Raw genomic sequence first — 16,292 nt, forward strand, 5'->3', positions numbered from 1 at the left:
TATTTATTTTACATCATCTTTATCATTCAAGAGATTGAAGATAATTGATTTTAGAGGGAGAAAATTAAGGGGTTTTTGTTTTTCATGTAGAAATTTTTGATTAATCTATAAGACAAGATCAAAGTTGGACTCTAATCAATTTTTTTTTTTAAATGTGAAGGGGGCATTTCATAAAAAATAAAAATAAAAAGCTGATGTGGACGTTTTTTTTTTATAAGGTGATTCAAAGGTACTTCAAGTATTTTATTAAAATAGTAAAAGTTGATGTTGTCCAAATTTTTTGTAATGGTAATTTTTAATAAATATTTAAAAAAAATAAGCCTTCATGGTCATTGTCTTGTCCCTAAAAGAAACCACAAACAGAATCGTACTTTTTGTGTTATGCGTGTGGGTGTGAAAGTAGAAAAGAAAAGAAAAAAACATAAAACGTGTGGGTGTGAAAGTAAAAAAGAAAAGAAAAAAAACATAAAAAGACATTTTGAAGAAAATTTAAAAAAATCAAGATTTTCGCGATTTAAATGTTAAAATTGTGTTTTTTTTTTTTAAATGTTTTGTGACTTTTTCAAAAGTCATGTTTTTTTGACGTTTTAAACAATTACCTTATTAAACGAGTTTAAAACGCAACTTTTTCCAAGAGTCGTCGACTTTTGTTACTATGAATTGCCTAAGTAAACTTATGGTTGAGTCTACCAAAGCCAAAGTTTCATCCTTTCATATTTAAAAAAATCATAGGTTGTTTGAGATTTGAAAGTTTAAGATGAGGACTAAAATATTTACCTAAAGAGGTTGATGATGATTGGTTTTGTCGAAAAACATAAGAGATGAAAAAAGAGGTGATAGTCTTTGATTAAGATGACTTGCCTGAGACAACTCGATTTCATCCATGGACGAAATGAGATGTCAAACCAAGTTTTGAAACCATGAAACAGAATCATAAATATTCTTCAAGACCGACTGCACATGAACCTTAAAATATAACCTCTAATTTAACTTAACTACTTGCATTTCATTATCAGTAACGTTAAGATTTAGGGTTTATTTACACTCTCGAGATTTCGTTTTCTCTATTCCTGTAAATTGTAAGCATGTTTGTCGTACAATCAAGCATTTCTCAGGTTGAAGAAGAACAATAAAAAAATCAAAGGAGTGCAATATTTTTATTTTTATTTTGAGGGTAATCATCCTAATGGAGTGCAAAAGGAAATCTTTAAGTGATGGAGTGCAATTACTAGTGGGTGGTCCCTATTTTTCGCTCACTCGATAAGCATCCATGGTTTTGTACACACGTACACATCAGCTCAGTGTCCAACAGCAAGTGCAGTGGTAGAGCAATCCTAGCCCTCCGATACATGGACTTTTCTTTATAGCCGTTGGAATCTTACCAACCGTTTAAAACCACCCAATCTTTGATTCAAATTCAGATATAGCAAACCCAATGGCGGCCTTGTTTCTCTCCCCAACCCCTCACGTCCTTCAAAGCCAACATAGATTCTCTAATCTTCTCTCCAACCACTCTCAACACCAACGGCTACCTGTGTCTCTAACAGCAACGGCACCCCTTCACCAAAAAACTGACCAACGGTCACAAATCCAACACGTGGCAGCAAATGATTGGTCATTCGAACAAAGAATGCAAGAGGCTCTCAATGTCTTGGAACTCATGGAAGCTCAAGGCATGGAGCCTGAACCGAGTTTGATCTGTATTCTCCTCAAGAGCTGTGCCGAAGCGGAGAATCTCGAATTTGGTAAAATAATTCACTCTAAAATAATCGGAACCCAATTAGAAAAAGATATTTTTGTTGCCAATAATCTTATAAATGTTTATGCCAAATGTCGATGCTTTGAAACTGCTCGTCAATTGTTCGATAAAATGCCTTATAGAAATGCCGTCTCTTGGACTAGTATTATATCCATGTATAGTCAATCAAATTTCCCTGATAAAGCTCTTAGATTGTACAATTTGATGAAATCGGATTCGCAGATTAGGCCGAATGTCTTTACTTATACTATAGCTTTGAATTCTTGCGCGAAAACAAGGAATTTAAAGATGGGTATTGAAATTCACGAGGATATCTTGAAGGATCGGTGCGAAAGTGATGAGTTTATTGTAACAGCATTGATTGATATGTATTCAAAGTGTGGAAGTATTGACAATGCTCGTTTAGTGTTTGATAAGATCGATGCACCAACAATTGCCGCTTGCACCGCAATGATAGATGGCTATAACACTAATAATCGAGCTAAAGAAGCAATGGGTTTAATTCGGAGAATCTTGGGATGGGGTTTAGATATGAAAGTGGTGAAAGATTTGGGTTTTACATGTTTGATTCGATCTTGTGTTATGGAAACGGCACTTAGACAAGGGCAGGAAATCCATGGTCACTTGATTAAATTTGGGTACCAGTTAGAAACACAAACAATGAGCTTATTTATAGTGTTGTATGAGAAATGTAATAGGATGGTTCTTGCTCGTCGCCTCTTCGATGAGTTGTTAGTGAAGAATGTGAGATTATGGGGAAGAATGATTTCGGGTTATGTGAGAAATGGTTTGAATCAAGAAGCATTGGAGCTTTACCTTGAAATGGTATGTGAGGATGTTCAACTAAACCCGTTTATACTTTCTTGGGTTCTTAATGCTTGTGTGGGTGTATTGGGTCTGAGAGAAGGGAAAGAGATACATTCTCGCACAATTAAAACTGGGTTTGGGCTATATGAAGATAATGTGTTAGCTAGTCTGGCCAAGTTGTACTGTGAGTGTGGACTTGATGAAGAAGTTGACAAGGTTACAAAATTCCATAGAAATAAAAAATTAGAGCTACCTACGAAGGTACTGCGAATGTAATGTGTCTTTTCATTTTTACCCATTTTTCTTTCTTTTTTAAGGTTTGGCCTTCATTTATGTTGTATGTATCTTGGTCTGTAAAAACCCATTATGAACACTAATCGTATATAAGCCATCTTTCATGTTTTGTTTGGTGGATAAAAGAGAGAAATAGTGAACTTCAGTCACTTATTTTGCAAAATCGGTTCGCAAATTATGTGTTCTAATTGTTATGTTGTAGATCACACAGGTTTGTGTAACTCTAAATCTGCTCCATTGGATCTGCTCAACTTGAGATTCCAAAAAATCCCATCTATTACTGGCTTGAAAAGCACTTCAGGTTGCATCAATTTAACACAGAAACTTATTACTACCTCATGGAGTGGCACATTCTCTCTTTAAAGCTGGTTTGATTAAGAAAGTTTTCAATCTATATATTTTCTTAGTCGTCTCATTGGTTTGGAATCCATCGATGGACCTCCAGGATAAAAGTTAGATTAATTTTAATTAAGGTAACTTATTTGGTTTGTCCATAGTAGATTGGATTCTTATTGAATCTCAACATCAATAATATTGCAAAGCTTTTGCATATTGAATTGACTCATAAGGTTCCCTTCTTCTTTGCATAATGACAATAATCCATGGAATAAAAATGTTTGAAATATTCTTATTGGTCCAATTTGAGTTAGCTCAGTAACAAACTCAGTCGAACCAACTCGACAGGCCAACTTGGAAAATCGTCTAGACTTATTAAAACGCGGCCAGAGTTTTCAGGAAGCTCAAAGGAAATATAATTCAAATTTAAAATAATTTTAGGAAATAATAAATATAATATATATTTATTTGATTGGCTCGAGTAAACATGTGAACCATCGAGTTAACTCGACTCTGTGGTGATTGAGTGTTGATGCTGACAGACACCCAATTGCATGGTGCATCCCAATACCATTATCGTAAAGGAGATTTTAGTGACCGAGTCACACTAATTCCAAGCTTTTTAAGCTTTAAAAAATAAGAAAAATTAAGAAGAGATGAAGAAAGATGACCCTTTCAATCTACATTGGACGGCAACCATGCAGATGTATTGATTCTGATCTTTCTATATAAATGGAACTTAATGCATCCATGTTTACATCCCAAAATCATTCTCATTCTCTTGAATCAGTGATCCCATTTATTTGAATTTGGACGAAAGAACGAATGAGAAACCAATTTCGATCAATTCGGAGTATTAAAATGGCAACCCACATTTTGTTTTTGGGACTCCTTGCTCTTACTTGCTCTCTTGCCTTGGCATCTGATCATAGTCCCCTTCAAGATTTCTGTGTTGCTGATCCTAATGGCCCAGGTACAATATTTCTTTTGTAGAATTTATATTGCCACGCCAAATTTTTTTTATAACATATCAAACAACAAAATTAAATAAGACTTAATTTTCTACCTTGTCTCAAATGACATTTGAGGCATACCATCAAACATGGGACTTGGTTTCCTTGCGCTTCTTTGCATTGTTTTTAGAGTTGGATAAAGATCTTCCATTACCACACCAACTTTTACTTATAACACCTGGATTTAATTTCAAAATGATTGGTGTGTTGTAAGCAAAAGTTATTGTGTCAATAGAATCTCTATATTGGATAATGAGATGTATTTGACTTGCCTCACTTGAGATAAATTCATATGTTTGATCATTCTTTTTTTTTATTGCTTTCTTCGATAGGTTCATTAATTAATTGGGTAAAACTTGAACAATTTTTTTTTTTTTTATATTCTCAATTACATCTTAGAAGAGTGATCTTTTGATAAAAGTAATTCTTCAAAATGCTTTTCTATCTGTGACCATTTCATGTCAATTAAATGATAATGAAGAATTAGAAGTAAATATTTTGACTTTCGAAGAACGAACAGTTTTAGATTTTATAGACGAATTACCTTCGGACTAAAGAAAATAATTTATCAAAAAATACCTTTAAAAGATAAAAGGAGATTTAAAAGTCGATGGCCTGCCAAATTGTTTCTTCTTCATTTCTCAATAAGTACTTTTCATTAATTGTAGAAAACTTGATCAATATTTTATTTTTATTTACACATTTAAGTATTTATCATGTTTTCGCAGTGCTAGTGAATGGTAAAGCGTGCAAGGACCCAAAGTTGGCTCACGAAAATGATTTTTTCTTCAGTGGACTACACTTAGTAGGCAACACATCTAACAAAGTTGGCTCTAGCGTCACCCCGGTCAATGTGGCTCATATACCAGGACTCAACACTCTAGGCATCTCCATGGCTCGTATAGATTATGCACCTTGGGGCATCAATCCTCCACACACCCACCCACGAGCCTCCGAGATTCTAACAGTCTTGAAAGGAACCATCCATGTTGGTTTTGTCACTTCAAACCCTGAGAATCGTCTTATCACTAAGGTCCTTCAGAAGGGAGACATGTTTGTGTTCCCTGTGGGTCTCATTCACTTTCAACGCAATGTTGGGTATGGTAACGCTATTGCAATAGCAGCTCTTAGTAGCCAAAACCCCGGTGTCATTGTAATAGGGAATGCTATTTTTGGATCGAAACCTGACATCTCCAATGATGTTCTTGCAAAGGCTTTTCAAGTGGGTAAGAACGTAACTAATAGGATCAAGTCGCGGTTCTAGACAAACTAGTGTGTTTGCAAAGAATGACTCAATGTGCGTCTGTGTCTATGTCGTTTACGTGTGCCTGTGTGTGCGCGTGTGTGGTTAGATGTTTGCCTTCTAATATTTCTTTGATTGTTTTTGTTCCACCATGCAAATTCATTGGAGATAGTTATGGATTAATATGATTTAATTGAAAGAGTTGTTGTCAATTATCTTTAAGATTGCTTAGAAAGAATCAAATCTTTCTCTAAAAACTACGGTCAAAATCATGTTGATAACTAGTGGGATTAGAATGAAAATGCCAAAATTTTAACTTAGAGGGGAAATATTTTCCACTTTTTTTTCTTTTTCAATTACAATTTTCCGAACCCTGGCCAATCCACCAAAAAAATTTAGTTAACAAATTTCTTTCCTTGCAATCCAATGGGTGGAGTTGGATTTATTTGGAGCAATTCATTAATAAGAATATAATATGTTATGTACCCATATGTTGGGAAGAGAGTAATGTATCAAGATGCTTGAGAAGTATCATATCATAGTTTTGTAATTATGGAGTAGAGAGTAGGGGTGCACATGGTTCAAATTTGTGGCAAAATCGTAATCAAACCAAACATGATTGATTCTACAAATTTGGAATTGAACTAATCTAAACCAACCTTGGTTCAAATCGGTTCTCGATTCTTATACTTATTATTTTCAATAGTAAAATTAAAATAATTAAAATTTAAAACTAAATAAAATAAATATTAAACAAAATATCACGCATAACACATAACACACATAAACAAAATATCAACATATTTCTTATTTACACATAAACAAAGTATCACACATAACACATTAAAAATGAAAATTATGAAAAAAAATTAGAAAATAGATTAAAGAAATTAAGAAAAGTGGAGAGTGAGAGTGGCGAGGTGAGGGAGACGAACGCTTAGGTTTTCTTCAAAGAATTTAAAGAAGAGAAAATAGATGAAAGAAACTAAGAAAGGGGTTTGAAACTTTGAGTATTGTTTGAATGTTCTTACCTTTTCTATTTAAGATTATATTTTATTTTTAAATATATATATATAAATTGGTTCGATTCTATTATACCCATAATCCGGAATCGAACCAAATCAATCAGATTTTTTTTACAATCTGAACCCGAATTAAACCATGTTCAATTTGAACCAATCCAATTCAAAAGGTTTCAGATTAGTTCGGTTTTCGGATTTACCCGATCCAATGTCCACCCCTAGTAGATAGTTGCACGTGAGTAGGTCTCTAGGAGTGGAGAGTGGGTAGTTTAGAGAAATAATGGTTATAGGAGAATGATATAATGGGTGGTTGGATAGTTTTATTTTATTTTGTATTTAAATTATTTTGAAGTTTAAATAAAATTATGTAGAGAATAATTATTAAAAATCCTTTTTGAGATTTGGAGATTAACCATCTCGAATTGGTTACATGAAGGTTCGATTTCTCTTAAGGAGATCAATTTTCCTATTATTCTTAATCTTTTTTTTTTAAATTTATTTTTAGTATTTCAATCTAAGTAGGTACGTAACAAAATATAAGTTAAAAAAAGAGATGCAATTCATTAAAAGGTCAGACCATTGACCTTAGAATCAAGAGAGTAGCTTTGATGCAAGACCAAGACGTGTTCAAAGCTTATTTCTAATGTATCTCCACCTTCCAAACTTATTTCTGATTTCTTAATACATCTCTAACTACTCTATGGGTGAGATTATCTATCAGGCTTGCTGGTAATCATCTTCTGACTGTGATGTCTATCATTATAGTATCTCTCTCATTTTTTAGTCTTTTGGAGACAACAATATACTAAATCAAGTCCACCATAATTTTTTCAATAACACTTCGAATACGATTGTGCAACTAGAAAAAAAAATTAAATGAAAAGAACAGATCGCGAGCGTGATTTTGTGGATAAAAGATTTTAGAGAGGTGAAGAGGAGTCAGTTTTTTATTAAAAAAATTAAGAAAATAATAAAGGAAGACGGGGTTTTGAGAAAGCAAAATCCAAAACCATGGTTGGCCTGATTGCAGGATCAAAGCCAGCTATAGTTCTGGTTAACCATCTTAATTTGTATACCTACCCATTTAATTTTTTAGAACTTTTAATTACAAAACCATGGTGGTTGTTTTTTTTAATCAATTTGAACAATAAAACAATTTGTTTCTTCTTTTTTTCCCACCAATGTTGTGTCCTTGTGTCTCTATCAATGTGTGTTGGATGTTTTGTAAATGTTTGCCAACTGAAAAATAACAGACAAGGTTTATAATATAAAAAAAAGTATGCCAACTTCTTTGATACACAATCAAAAATATGTTGGTTCTCTTAAGTTGATAGCACATCAGCACGAACCATTACACACTTGTGCATGAGCCAATATTGAATCATGAAAATTATTGGCATTAATTCCCAATCTAATTCTGTGGGTCCTACTTAAAGTATGCGTGGTGAGTCCATAGCGAGCGTATGATGCACCCATTTCCAACCACATTGTGTTATCTGAAATGTTTTTGTTCTCCCCGAGGTAAACACAAGTTCTTGAACCAAATAACTTGAGATGAAGATATTGTCCATCCTACATACATCTAAAATATGAGTCGTGGTAGAGTGACCTCAAGCTAGGATCTCATCGTACTTCTTGACATGAAAATGTTAGTTATGATTTTTAATACCTAAATAAATTGTTCAAAATTTTTATTTTACTCCATATATTTTATATCAAACACTTTGTAAAATTATTAAAAGGGTATTTCAGATATTTTTCTTAAAAAAAATCTTTAAAAGATCTTTAATAGACTTAATATTTCATTAAGTGGGACTTAGATGACCTGACTTCTTTACTAGGAGATTGTTCGGTACATATTTTCAATAAAGAGTTATTCTCCCAATATATATATATATATATGGTCCCGTTCAGCAACAAACATTTTGGCAAAACATGGGTTAGAGGTTTTAGAATGGGCTGATTTTTGGTGAGGATGATATCCTCACCGTAGAGATCATCCTCACCAAAAATCAGCCCATTCCAAAACCTTTAACCCATGTTTTAAAAAATGTTTTTTGCTGAACATTTCCCATATATATATAAATTGAATTACAAATTAATAAAAGAGGCGCCTGTAGCTCAGTGGATAGAGCGTCTGTTTCCTAAGCAGAAAGTCGTAGGTTCGACCCCTACCTGGCGCGCTTTGTGGGCATCATTTTTTTGACATTTTTCAGGAATTTACATGATGTATTTTTCCCACCACTCAAACACTCTCAACTGAAGTGAAATGTGTGAGAACCATATTTTTCCTTTAGTATCTCGAGGAAAAAAATCTATGATTCTACTGTGCACATTCCAGGTCAGTTAAGTTATTTTTTGAGTCAGTTTAGCACGGCTCTTAATAAAAATCAATAAATGGAGCAACAGTTATTGACCCAAGGCCGACCACTAAACAATACTTTCTAGCTGCAAGCATTCAATCCAACTTGAATGTAAGTCACTTGTAGGTAGGTTTTAAAATGAGTCGGATTTTATTCGAAATCCAAATTCAAGTTTTAGCGGATTTGATTTCTTGAAATATATCCGAATTAAAATATGGATTGATGTCCCTTGACCCGAGTTGGATACGAGTCGAATACAAACCTATCCTTATATATGCTTATATTCCAATGATATATTATTTTGTATGTTGTATAATATATTTTTATATTTTTAGTCTTTCATTCATTAACAAATGAATATTAGGTATAGTGGTAAATGCTTCTTTTCAAATGGGGAAAGGATTTTAGTTCAAATCACATATAAACCACATTTTTTAATAAATTACTTTGTAATGATTTAAAATTATTTGACCCATCCGAAATCAATTAATTCAATCGGATCCGGATCTGGACCCAAATTAAAAATTCAGATATGGATATGAGTAGACACATATCTGGTTCCAACCCGACTCGTTTTAAGCCCTACTTGTAGGTTCTCAACAACTCAAACTTTGAAACCCTCCCAAGGGTTTTTAGTTACAAAAAACAAACAAGCAACCTTTATGAGTTAGGGGTTGTATTCAGAAACATGAAAAGAGATGTTTTTGGAATAATGATAAATTGACTCCCCTCCCCTCTACTATACCCCCTCCCCCCCTCCTGCTATCCTGATGTGACATGTGCACAGAATCATAAAATTTTCCTCAAGATACACAAATGCACATAAATCTCCATAAATATATGGAGTTGTGTATCTTGAGAAAAAAAAAACTATGATTTTATACACATGCCAAGTCAGAAGAGTAGAGGGGGAGTCAGAAAATCACAACTCATGTTTTTATGTCAGGAATAGAAGCAAAAGCTCATAACTCTTAGAGTCTACTCTATGACTAACAATGAATGGGATCATACCTAGCATTCGATCCGTTCCCATCTAAAAACTCAATCCAGTTGGACCTGATTTTATAATTCATCAGTCAATTTTGGATCAACGATATCCCAAGTTGATAATATGTTTGAAGATATATAAATTGTAGGCAACTAGTTTTACCTCACCCCAAACTTGTATCCCATGATGATTTACTTCCTAGTCCTTATAAAAAAAAGGTCTCAATCTGGGAGGAGTTCCCAAATCAAGAATCTCCGATGATTAAGTTAGCGTCAAATCTAGAGAGATAAATTGTAAAACGGATCAAAAGTCCCTTACCTGTGCGATGAAACTAATATTTATAGACTCCAAGAGTCCACTTTAGTTTGTAACTTCTTTTTCGAAAATCTTAATCATTTACTAATTTGATATGAGAATACAATTGGTATTATAGTCTTAGGATTGTTGGAAATATTTTGTTGGGATTCACTCTAATTCTCTTGCTATTTTCATAATCATTACTTAATAAAATGATCATTCGATTACATTCAACTAAGTGCTTTGGATTCTATCACGCATCAACTAAAGCTGAATCTTTTCAAGGATACAGTTGAGTTGACATGTATACGTCTTGGCTAAACAACTCATCTGTTGAGTGGGTTTACTTATTTTAAAGACACGACACACATCTTTTTTTTACTCAGCTTTCTTTTGTCTTAGTTTGGCCACGTGGAGGCATCTTATTGATCCACTTCTAGCGTAATTATACACCCATATAAGCTATATATTGGTCTTACAAATTTTTATTTGAAATAAGACTCGAGCCGTGACCCGTAAATATTGAATTTACAGACATATCGGACTTAAAACACCAAATTTCATATGGTATCTGGATCTAACAAAATTGTTATTGAATATTGTATACCGATTTAGCACCAATCCCACTCCAACTCAGTACCTTATGAGCTCAAGGTTCTGACCTAATGCATGCATGTAGTGTTGAAGGAGAAAGGAGAAGCTCCTAAGAATTGCAGAAGAGAAGACAGATTAATTAGTCAAAGATCAAGAAAGAGGGGTTATCTACACAAAGCTCTTCTGCTTTCCCATTTCCTCTCATTTCTTTACATGGAGACTAAAGCTGGAAAATACAGACTTAAATCACAACCTTAATTGGATAGATAAAATCTCTTACTCAAACCACAAATTCTTTAGTGGGCCAATAAATAGGTTGAATTTGTTTCCTTGGAAGAGGGATATGTTGATTTTTTCGACACATCAACACCAGCAACAGCACTAGGACTACTCTTGCCTAAGCTTTTCAAACCTCTACAATACTTCATATGTGTGTACAATTTCTCTGGCTTGAATGGCTTCCTACATTGCCTGCATTTTCAAAACATTTATAACACAATATAAACCAAACTTCATAAATTTCTATTCATGCCCATATATGTAACCATCCATGCAAATTTTCCTAATCTCAAAGAACAAATTTGTACAACATCAAACAGTACGACTGAAATGGAAGGAAATTTACATGCCTCTAGGGATCCTCTTTAGGAGTGGGATCCAATATTTTGAGAGTTGAGATTAAAGGATCATCTCATAGAGCATTGGAAAGCAGGAGCAATACTCGTTACAGAAGGATTCAATCAATAAGATAAGATTCCGAGTTTGAAAACTAAGCTTCCCCATGATATCCATTTAAATTTAGAGTTTTGACAATTATACTTTCAATTTAATAGTTTACTAGAATCAATAGAAACTGTACTAACTACGAGGAAGCTTAACATACTATAAACTTACGAGCAAATTGGCTCTGGGACTCGCCTATAAGCACTAGAAACCTTCTTCTGCTTTGGAAACTCACTCGATTTCTTCGAATTCTTTTCTCCACCGCTAAAACTTTTCCTGAAAACTCATAAAAGAGATTTGATTAAACAATCCAACATTCCAAAAGGGCAAAAAAAAAAAAGGCTTATTTGTATCGAGTTTAGAATTCTTAGATTTGATTATTCATCATTCTTCAAGATCATTAAGAAGAAAGCTCAAATCCAACAGCTAGACATCAATCAATTTAATCAAACTCGGGTGAGTCAACTCTTCCAAATTGATTCAAATGGATTTTGACATCATTATATGTAAATAAATCAAAAATGTTTTTTTGATATAATCTAGATTAATATATTCTAGGACTACAAATATTATCTTATATCAATCGTAAATATTTAAAATCCTAAAAATCTATTGTGGGGGATGAACGTCATATTCCAACTATTGTGGAGTAAGGTCCACACTACCCACTTTATTGTTTTTTCTTTTCACCAATTTCAATGTTATTCTCTTATGCACCCAAGGTGAAGGATTGAAACCCTCCTCCCACACTTCAATGCATACCATGTAAGCCCCAATCAAATGAATTAATACCTAAAATTTCTCCTTTTTCAAAATTTCTTTGAATTATGGCTTATGTGGCATGCATTGAGGTGTGAGAGGTGCATACAATCTGGAATCTTTATAATTTATATATTGACATACCTAAAAGAAACACAAAATCTGATTTAAACCAATTGACTCGGTTTGAATTTTTTCAAAAAACTTGGAAGAATTGATTCATTGCAGACGAGTCAATGTCAAATTTCAATAGAAAACTCCATACGTGGCATCTAAGTCCGTTTAAACTCTCTTGAGTTGACTCGGACACATCTGAGTTTATGAGCACATTCAAGAACTTCTATTGCCACACCAACTTTTACTAAGAGCACCCACTAATTCATTGGTGATTTATGAATGATGAATTGGGATGCTTTTAGAAAAAGTTGATGTGGCAATAGAAACTCTCTTCTTCTTTTTTATTGAATGGACATGACATCTCGGTCATGTATTTTTTATTGTAATTTATGTAGTTACGATCCATGATTAATATTCTGAAACAAAATCAGGCTAACTTGTTTCTAAGTCAATTTGCCCGCAAGAACGTGCCACGTGCGCAGCGAAGAATAGCAGAAGTTAGTTTACAAACTAACTCCTGTGAATACGGGATCTATACTCTTTCTCTTTTACCTGGAATTTTGTTTCTGTTGTTGTTGGCTCCAAGCCCCACCACCAAAGATCCTCTCGGACCCACCAAACGTACCCACTTTACAAATCTCATCTCCATCACGAACACCATCTGATTTAGAACTCTTATTGATCATCATCACTGAATCCTCCGTATCCACTGCACCACAACTCAATAGGTTGCGAAACATGCTAGAACTTCCACTCGAGTAGCTCTTGCTCTTGATCATCATCACTGAATCCTCCGTATCCACTGCACGACAACTCAATAGGTTGCGAAACATCCTAGAACTTCCACTCGAGTAGCTCTTGCTCTTAGCAAACGATTTCTTCTTATTTTCCGTACAAGAAGAATCCTCGATTTCCTCACTGAATTCCTCGATCTCTGTGGTGGTGGAACTGAACACAGGATCTGTAGTTGTCTCTGAATCCAACGGTCCTGAATCTTCGTCTGTTTGAGATGATTTCGTTGAGAAATCGATCTTCATCTTTGGTTTTTCTTCAGTTTCTTTGATCGAAGTTTGCTTGAGTTTTAAATCAAGGATCGAACCTTCTTTTTCTTCACATGAACAAGAATCTGTTCGTCGGATCAAACCAAATTATAATTAAATAGGGATTTATGGACTTATTAATTAGAAAATAAATGAATTTTACCGAATCGGAGTCCTGAGAAATCTGATCCTTTGAGGACATATTCGTTGTCTGAGATTGGACTGATGAGATCATCATCCATTAAATCTTGCCAAACATAACCAGCTTTGTATCTCCTGCAAATTCAATCTCAAACTGTTACTAACATACACCATTAAGAACAACGCACGTTAGCAAAACCATGAACAACAAGCTGAGTTTTGAAGTTTTAAGTTTGAAGTTCAAACCTCTTGTAAGACCAGGAGAATGAATCTGGCATCTCTTTTCCTCTCAAATCTGATAGCCATCTCTTTACATCTTCAGATTAGAAAGAAAGAAAAAAAAAAAACAATCAAAAACTTGGAAAAAATTTATAAAAAAAAAAGAAGAAGGAGAAATTAGAGAGGAGAAGCTGTGATATAGAAAAACAGAGAAACCTCGTAAATGGACGCCATTACGAGTCAGATGATGAACTCGGATGAGGTGAGGTTGCTCGATTCGACCCATACGACTCAGAAAATAAATGACGTGGATTCGTCTCACCTCTCCTCCTCCTTTGGTTTCCATTATTCTTCTGCAACAACACCACCAAACAAGAACAAATCTTCTCTTTTAGGGCAGCATCACCATTAAATTCTCTCCACAAATTTAATTAAAAAAATAATAATTCTAATAAGAGATGTTGGCTTGCCGGCCTGTTTGGTTCAGAAAACGCCGAAAAGAAAACAAATTCTACAAAAAGTTGATTTTAATAATAAAAAGAAACGCGAGATTCGCAGAAATCGAAAGAAGAATCGAAGATCGAGAATTACCAATTTTCTTCTTTATCGATCGAGAGAATGGATTTAAGGGTGAATGGGGACAAGATTCTAAACTATTTATAGAAGAAAGTGAGAAACAGTGAAACAGAGTGGATTTTTAAAGATTACTCGAGAGTTCTTCGTTGATTTCCCGCGATATTTTGGGCATTTTCGTCACTCTATTTGACTAATTTATTTTATCAGAAAAAGTTCATTCCGTTATAGAAGAAATTTACGATAAGAGCGAGGGTATTCTGGTCATTTCAGTTTTTTTATTCATAAAGGACACATTTGACATATTTTAATATAATTATGTTACCCTGTCCCTGGCTCTATGTGGATTATTTATTTAATTGGGTGTTTCGTTTAGGGCAACTAACTAAAACCAACCAGAATTCTATAAAATACAATAATATAATTTTATTTAAATGACCAAAATACCCTAATTCAAATTATAAAAATGCACCCAAAATAAATATACAAAAATTCCCATTTAGGTTTGTTGTTGTGAGCTTCTACTTCCTGCAATCTAAAAAAATATAAGTTAAAGTGGTATTGCAAAATTGTCATTTGATGAGAGATATTTTTGAAAAATAATTTATGTAGATAAATTGATAATTATATTAGAAATTTTTATCATTGAGATGAGATAGAATATAATTGAACGAGAATGCCAATGTCCAAGACGAAAGTTAGCATTTTCAATCACATTTTTTTTCAATAATATTCTTTTCTATTTTATCTTTTAGTGAAAAAGATAAACTCATGTTAATTTTTTATATAATAAATATATTTATTATATTTTTAATAAATGTATTAATTATGTTAGTATTGATTGACAAAACATTTACCCAAAAAAAAAAAAAAAGGCATTTAAATAAATCAAAAAATCAAAATGCCCTTAACATTATTTTGTAAACAGACATTTATTATATAAAAGACCAACACACCCTTGTCTTTTAAAGTAAAAGATAAAGTGGTGAGGGGTATTATTGAAAAATTAATTTGGTAGACAATGCAAATGTCCCCATAAGGACTTGGACGTTAGCATTCTCCATGATTGAAACAAGGGATTTGGTAACATGTGCCTTTAGGGCACGTTTAAATACATTAAATGTGCCTTGAAAATTGATTTTTCTACCAAAATAACCCTAAAAAAATATTATCAAAAATACCCTCAAATTCTTATTTTCAAACTGTATTTAATGCACCTTATCGTATTCCTAAAGGGCATATGTTAATAAGACCATTGAAACAAAGCCTTAGTACAAGTTGCCTACTAACCATCAAAGCAAGTCTTGTCATCTTGAATTTTTTAATTTAGATGAATCAAATTTCCTCGAGAAAGATTCGAACTTATGATCAATTATTTGTATTGAATTGATTCCATCAATCTTGAATTCTTAATGATTGAATATGGATGGACTATTGTCGATTTGGAATAGGTCATTATACTAAAATCAATTGACACGCTGCTCTGTGATCTTGAAACAAATATTCTAAATCCAAATAACAAATTTTGAAAAGTGAAGATTGGAAAGAACTTATTGATTTTGATGTAACTGAGACCCACTCTCTTTCTCATTCACATACAAGTAAATGAGAGAGTTAAAGCATTTATTAGGTGAGCATCATTCTTGTATTTATCTTGTGAGACTAAAATTTGAAAAAATTATCTCTACAATTCTCACAAACAAGTAAGTCAAGAAAATTTTTGACTTTCAATTTATGTATAATAATAAAAATTAATTTATTTTTCAATAATTAAAGAAATCTTTACATTTTACAGTACTCAAAAAGTCTTGAATTCAAACCTTGCTCTCAATAAAACATAAGAATAAAATACATAATAAAATTATGAATATTATAATATAATATTATAAAAATATTTTAACCCTTAAATAGATTAAAGTTGATTAGGTCATTGTATTGTAAAAATATTATTTTACCTCACATATCCATCATATTTGACACAACTGATTGAATTAAAAAGTTGGT

At 33.1% G+C, this 16,292-nt stretch overlaps 2 protein-coding genes and 1 non-coding gene across 5 annotated transcripts; 2 read left to right on the plus strand and 1 right to left on the minus strand.

Moving 5' to 3' along the window:
* Positions 1-553: 553 nt before the first annotated feature.
* On the plus strand, positions 554-5,615 carry LOC147397030 (putative germin-like protein 2-1). 2 transcript variants are annotated; one of them, XM_086452421.1, is made up of 2 exons: positions 554-1,745; positions 4,938-5,615. In XM_086452421.1, the coding sequence occupies exons 1-2, from the start codon at positions 1,436-1,438 to the stop codon at positions 5,471-5,473; spliced, it is 846 nt and encodes a 281-aa protein (XP_086308547.1). In that variant the 5' UTR covers positions 554-1,435; the 3' UTR covers positions 5,474-5,615. The 2 variants fall into 2 exon arrangements, with proteins under 2 accessions (XP_086308547.1, XP_086308548.1); XM_086452422.1 differs by having other exon boundaries at positions 1,603-4,169.
* A 2,969-nt stretch (positions 5,616-8,584) lies between these two features.
* TRNAR-CCU (transfer RNA arginine (anticodon CCU)) lies at positions 8,585-8,657 on the plus strand. The gene has a single exon. It is a non-coding gene; the product is annotated as a tRNA-Arg (tRNA).
* A 2,198-nt stretch (positions 8,658-10,855) lies between these two features.
* LOC147397032 (UPSTREAM OF FLC protein (DUF966)) lies at positions 10,856-14,436 on the minus strand. 2 transcript variants are annotated; one of them, XM_086452425.1, is made up of 7 exons: positions 14,307-14,436; positions 13,932-14,068; positions 13,743-13,812; positions 13,519-13,631; positions 12,868-13,441; positions 11,611-11,715; positions 10,856-11,187 (listed from the first exon to the last, which is right to left on the minus strand). In XM_086452425.1, the coding sequence occupies exons 2-7, from the start codon at positions 14,059-14,061 to the stop codon at positions 11,013-11,015; spliced, it is 1,167 nt and encodes a 388-aa protein (XP_086308551.1). In that variant the 5' UTR covers positions 14,062-14,068; positions 14,307-14,436; the 3' UTR covers positions 10,856-11,012. The 2 variants fall into 2 exon arrangements, with proteins under 2 accessions (XP_086308551.1, XP_086308552.1); XM_086452426.1 differs by having other exon boundaries at positions 11,053-11,187; positions 11,600-11,715.
* Between the last annotated feature and the right edge of the window lie 1,856 nt (positions 14,437-16,292).

This window comes from Akebia trifoliata, chromosome 8, assembly GCF_017979445.1.
Source record: "Akebia trifoliata isolate Shusen 1 chromosome 8, ASM1797944v1, whole genome shotgun sequence".
Classification (NCBI taxonomy): Eukaryota; Viridiplantae; Streptophyta; class Magnoliopsida; order Ranunculales; family Lardizabalaceae; genus Akebia; species Akebia trifoliata.

What these genes read in the sequence shown, in the direction of transcription:
- LOC147397032 (XM_086452425.1), bottom strand. Translation starts at nt 14,061, where the DNA reads ATGGAAACCAAAGGAGGAGGAGAGGTGAGACGAATCCACGTCATTTAT. An exon ending in TTCTCCTGGTCTTACAAGAG is followed by an intron (nt 13,632 to 13,742) that starts GTTTGAACTTCA and finishes TTGAATTTGCAG; the next exon opens with GAGATACAAAGCTGGTTATG. An exon ending in GTCCCAGAGCCAATTTGCTC is followed by an intron (nt 11,188 to 11,610) that starts GTAAGTTTATAG and finishes TTGAAAATGCAG; the next exon opens with GCAATGTAGGAAGCCATTCA.
- LOC147397030 (XM_086452421.1), top strand. Translation starts at nt 1,436, where the DNA reads ATGGCGGCCTTGTTTCTCTCCCCAACCCCTCACGTCCTTCAAAGCCAA. An exon ending in AGCGGAGAATCTCGAATTTG is followed by an intron (nt 1,746 to 4,937) that starts GTAAAATAATTC and finishes ATGTTTTCGCAG; the next exon opens with TGCTAGTGAATGGTAAAGCG.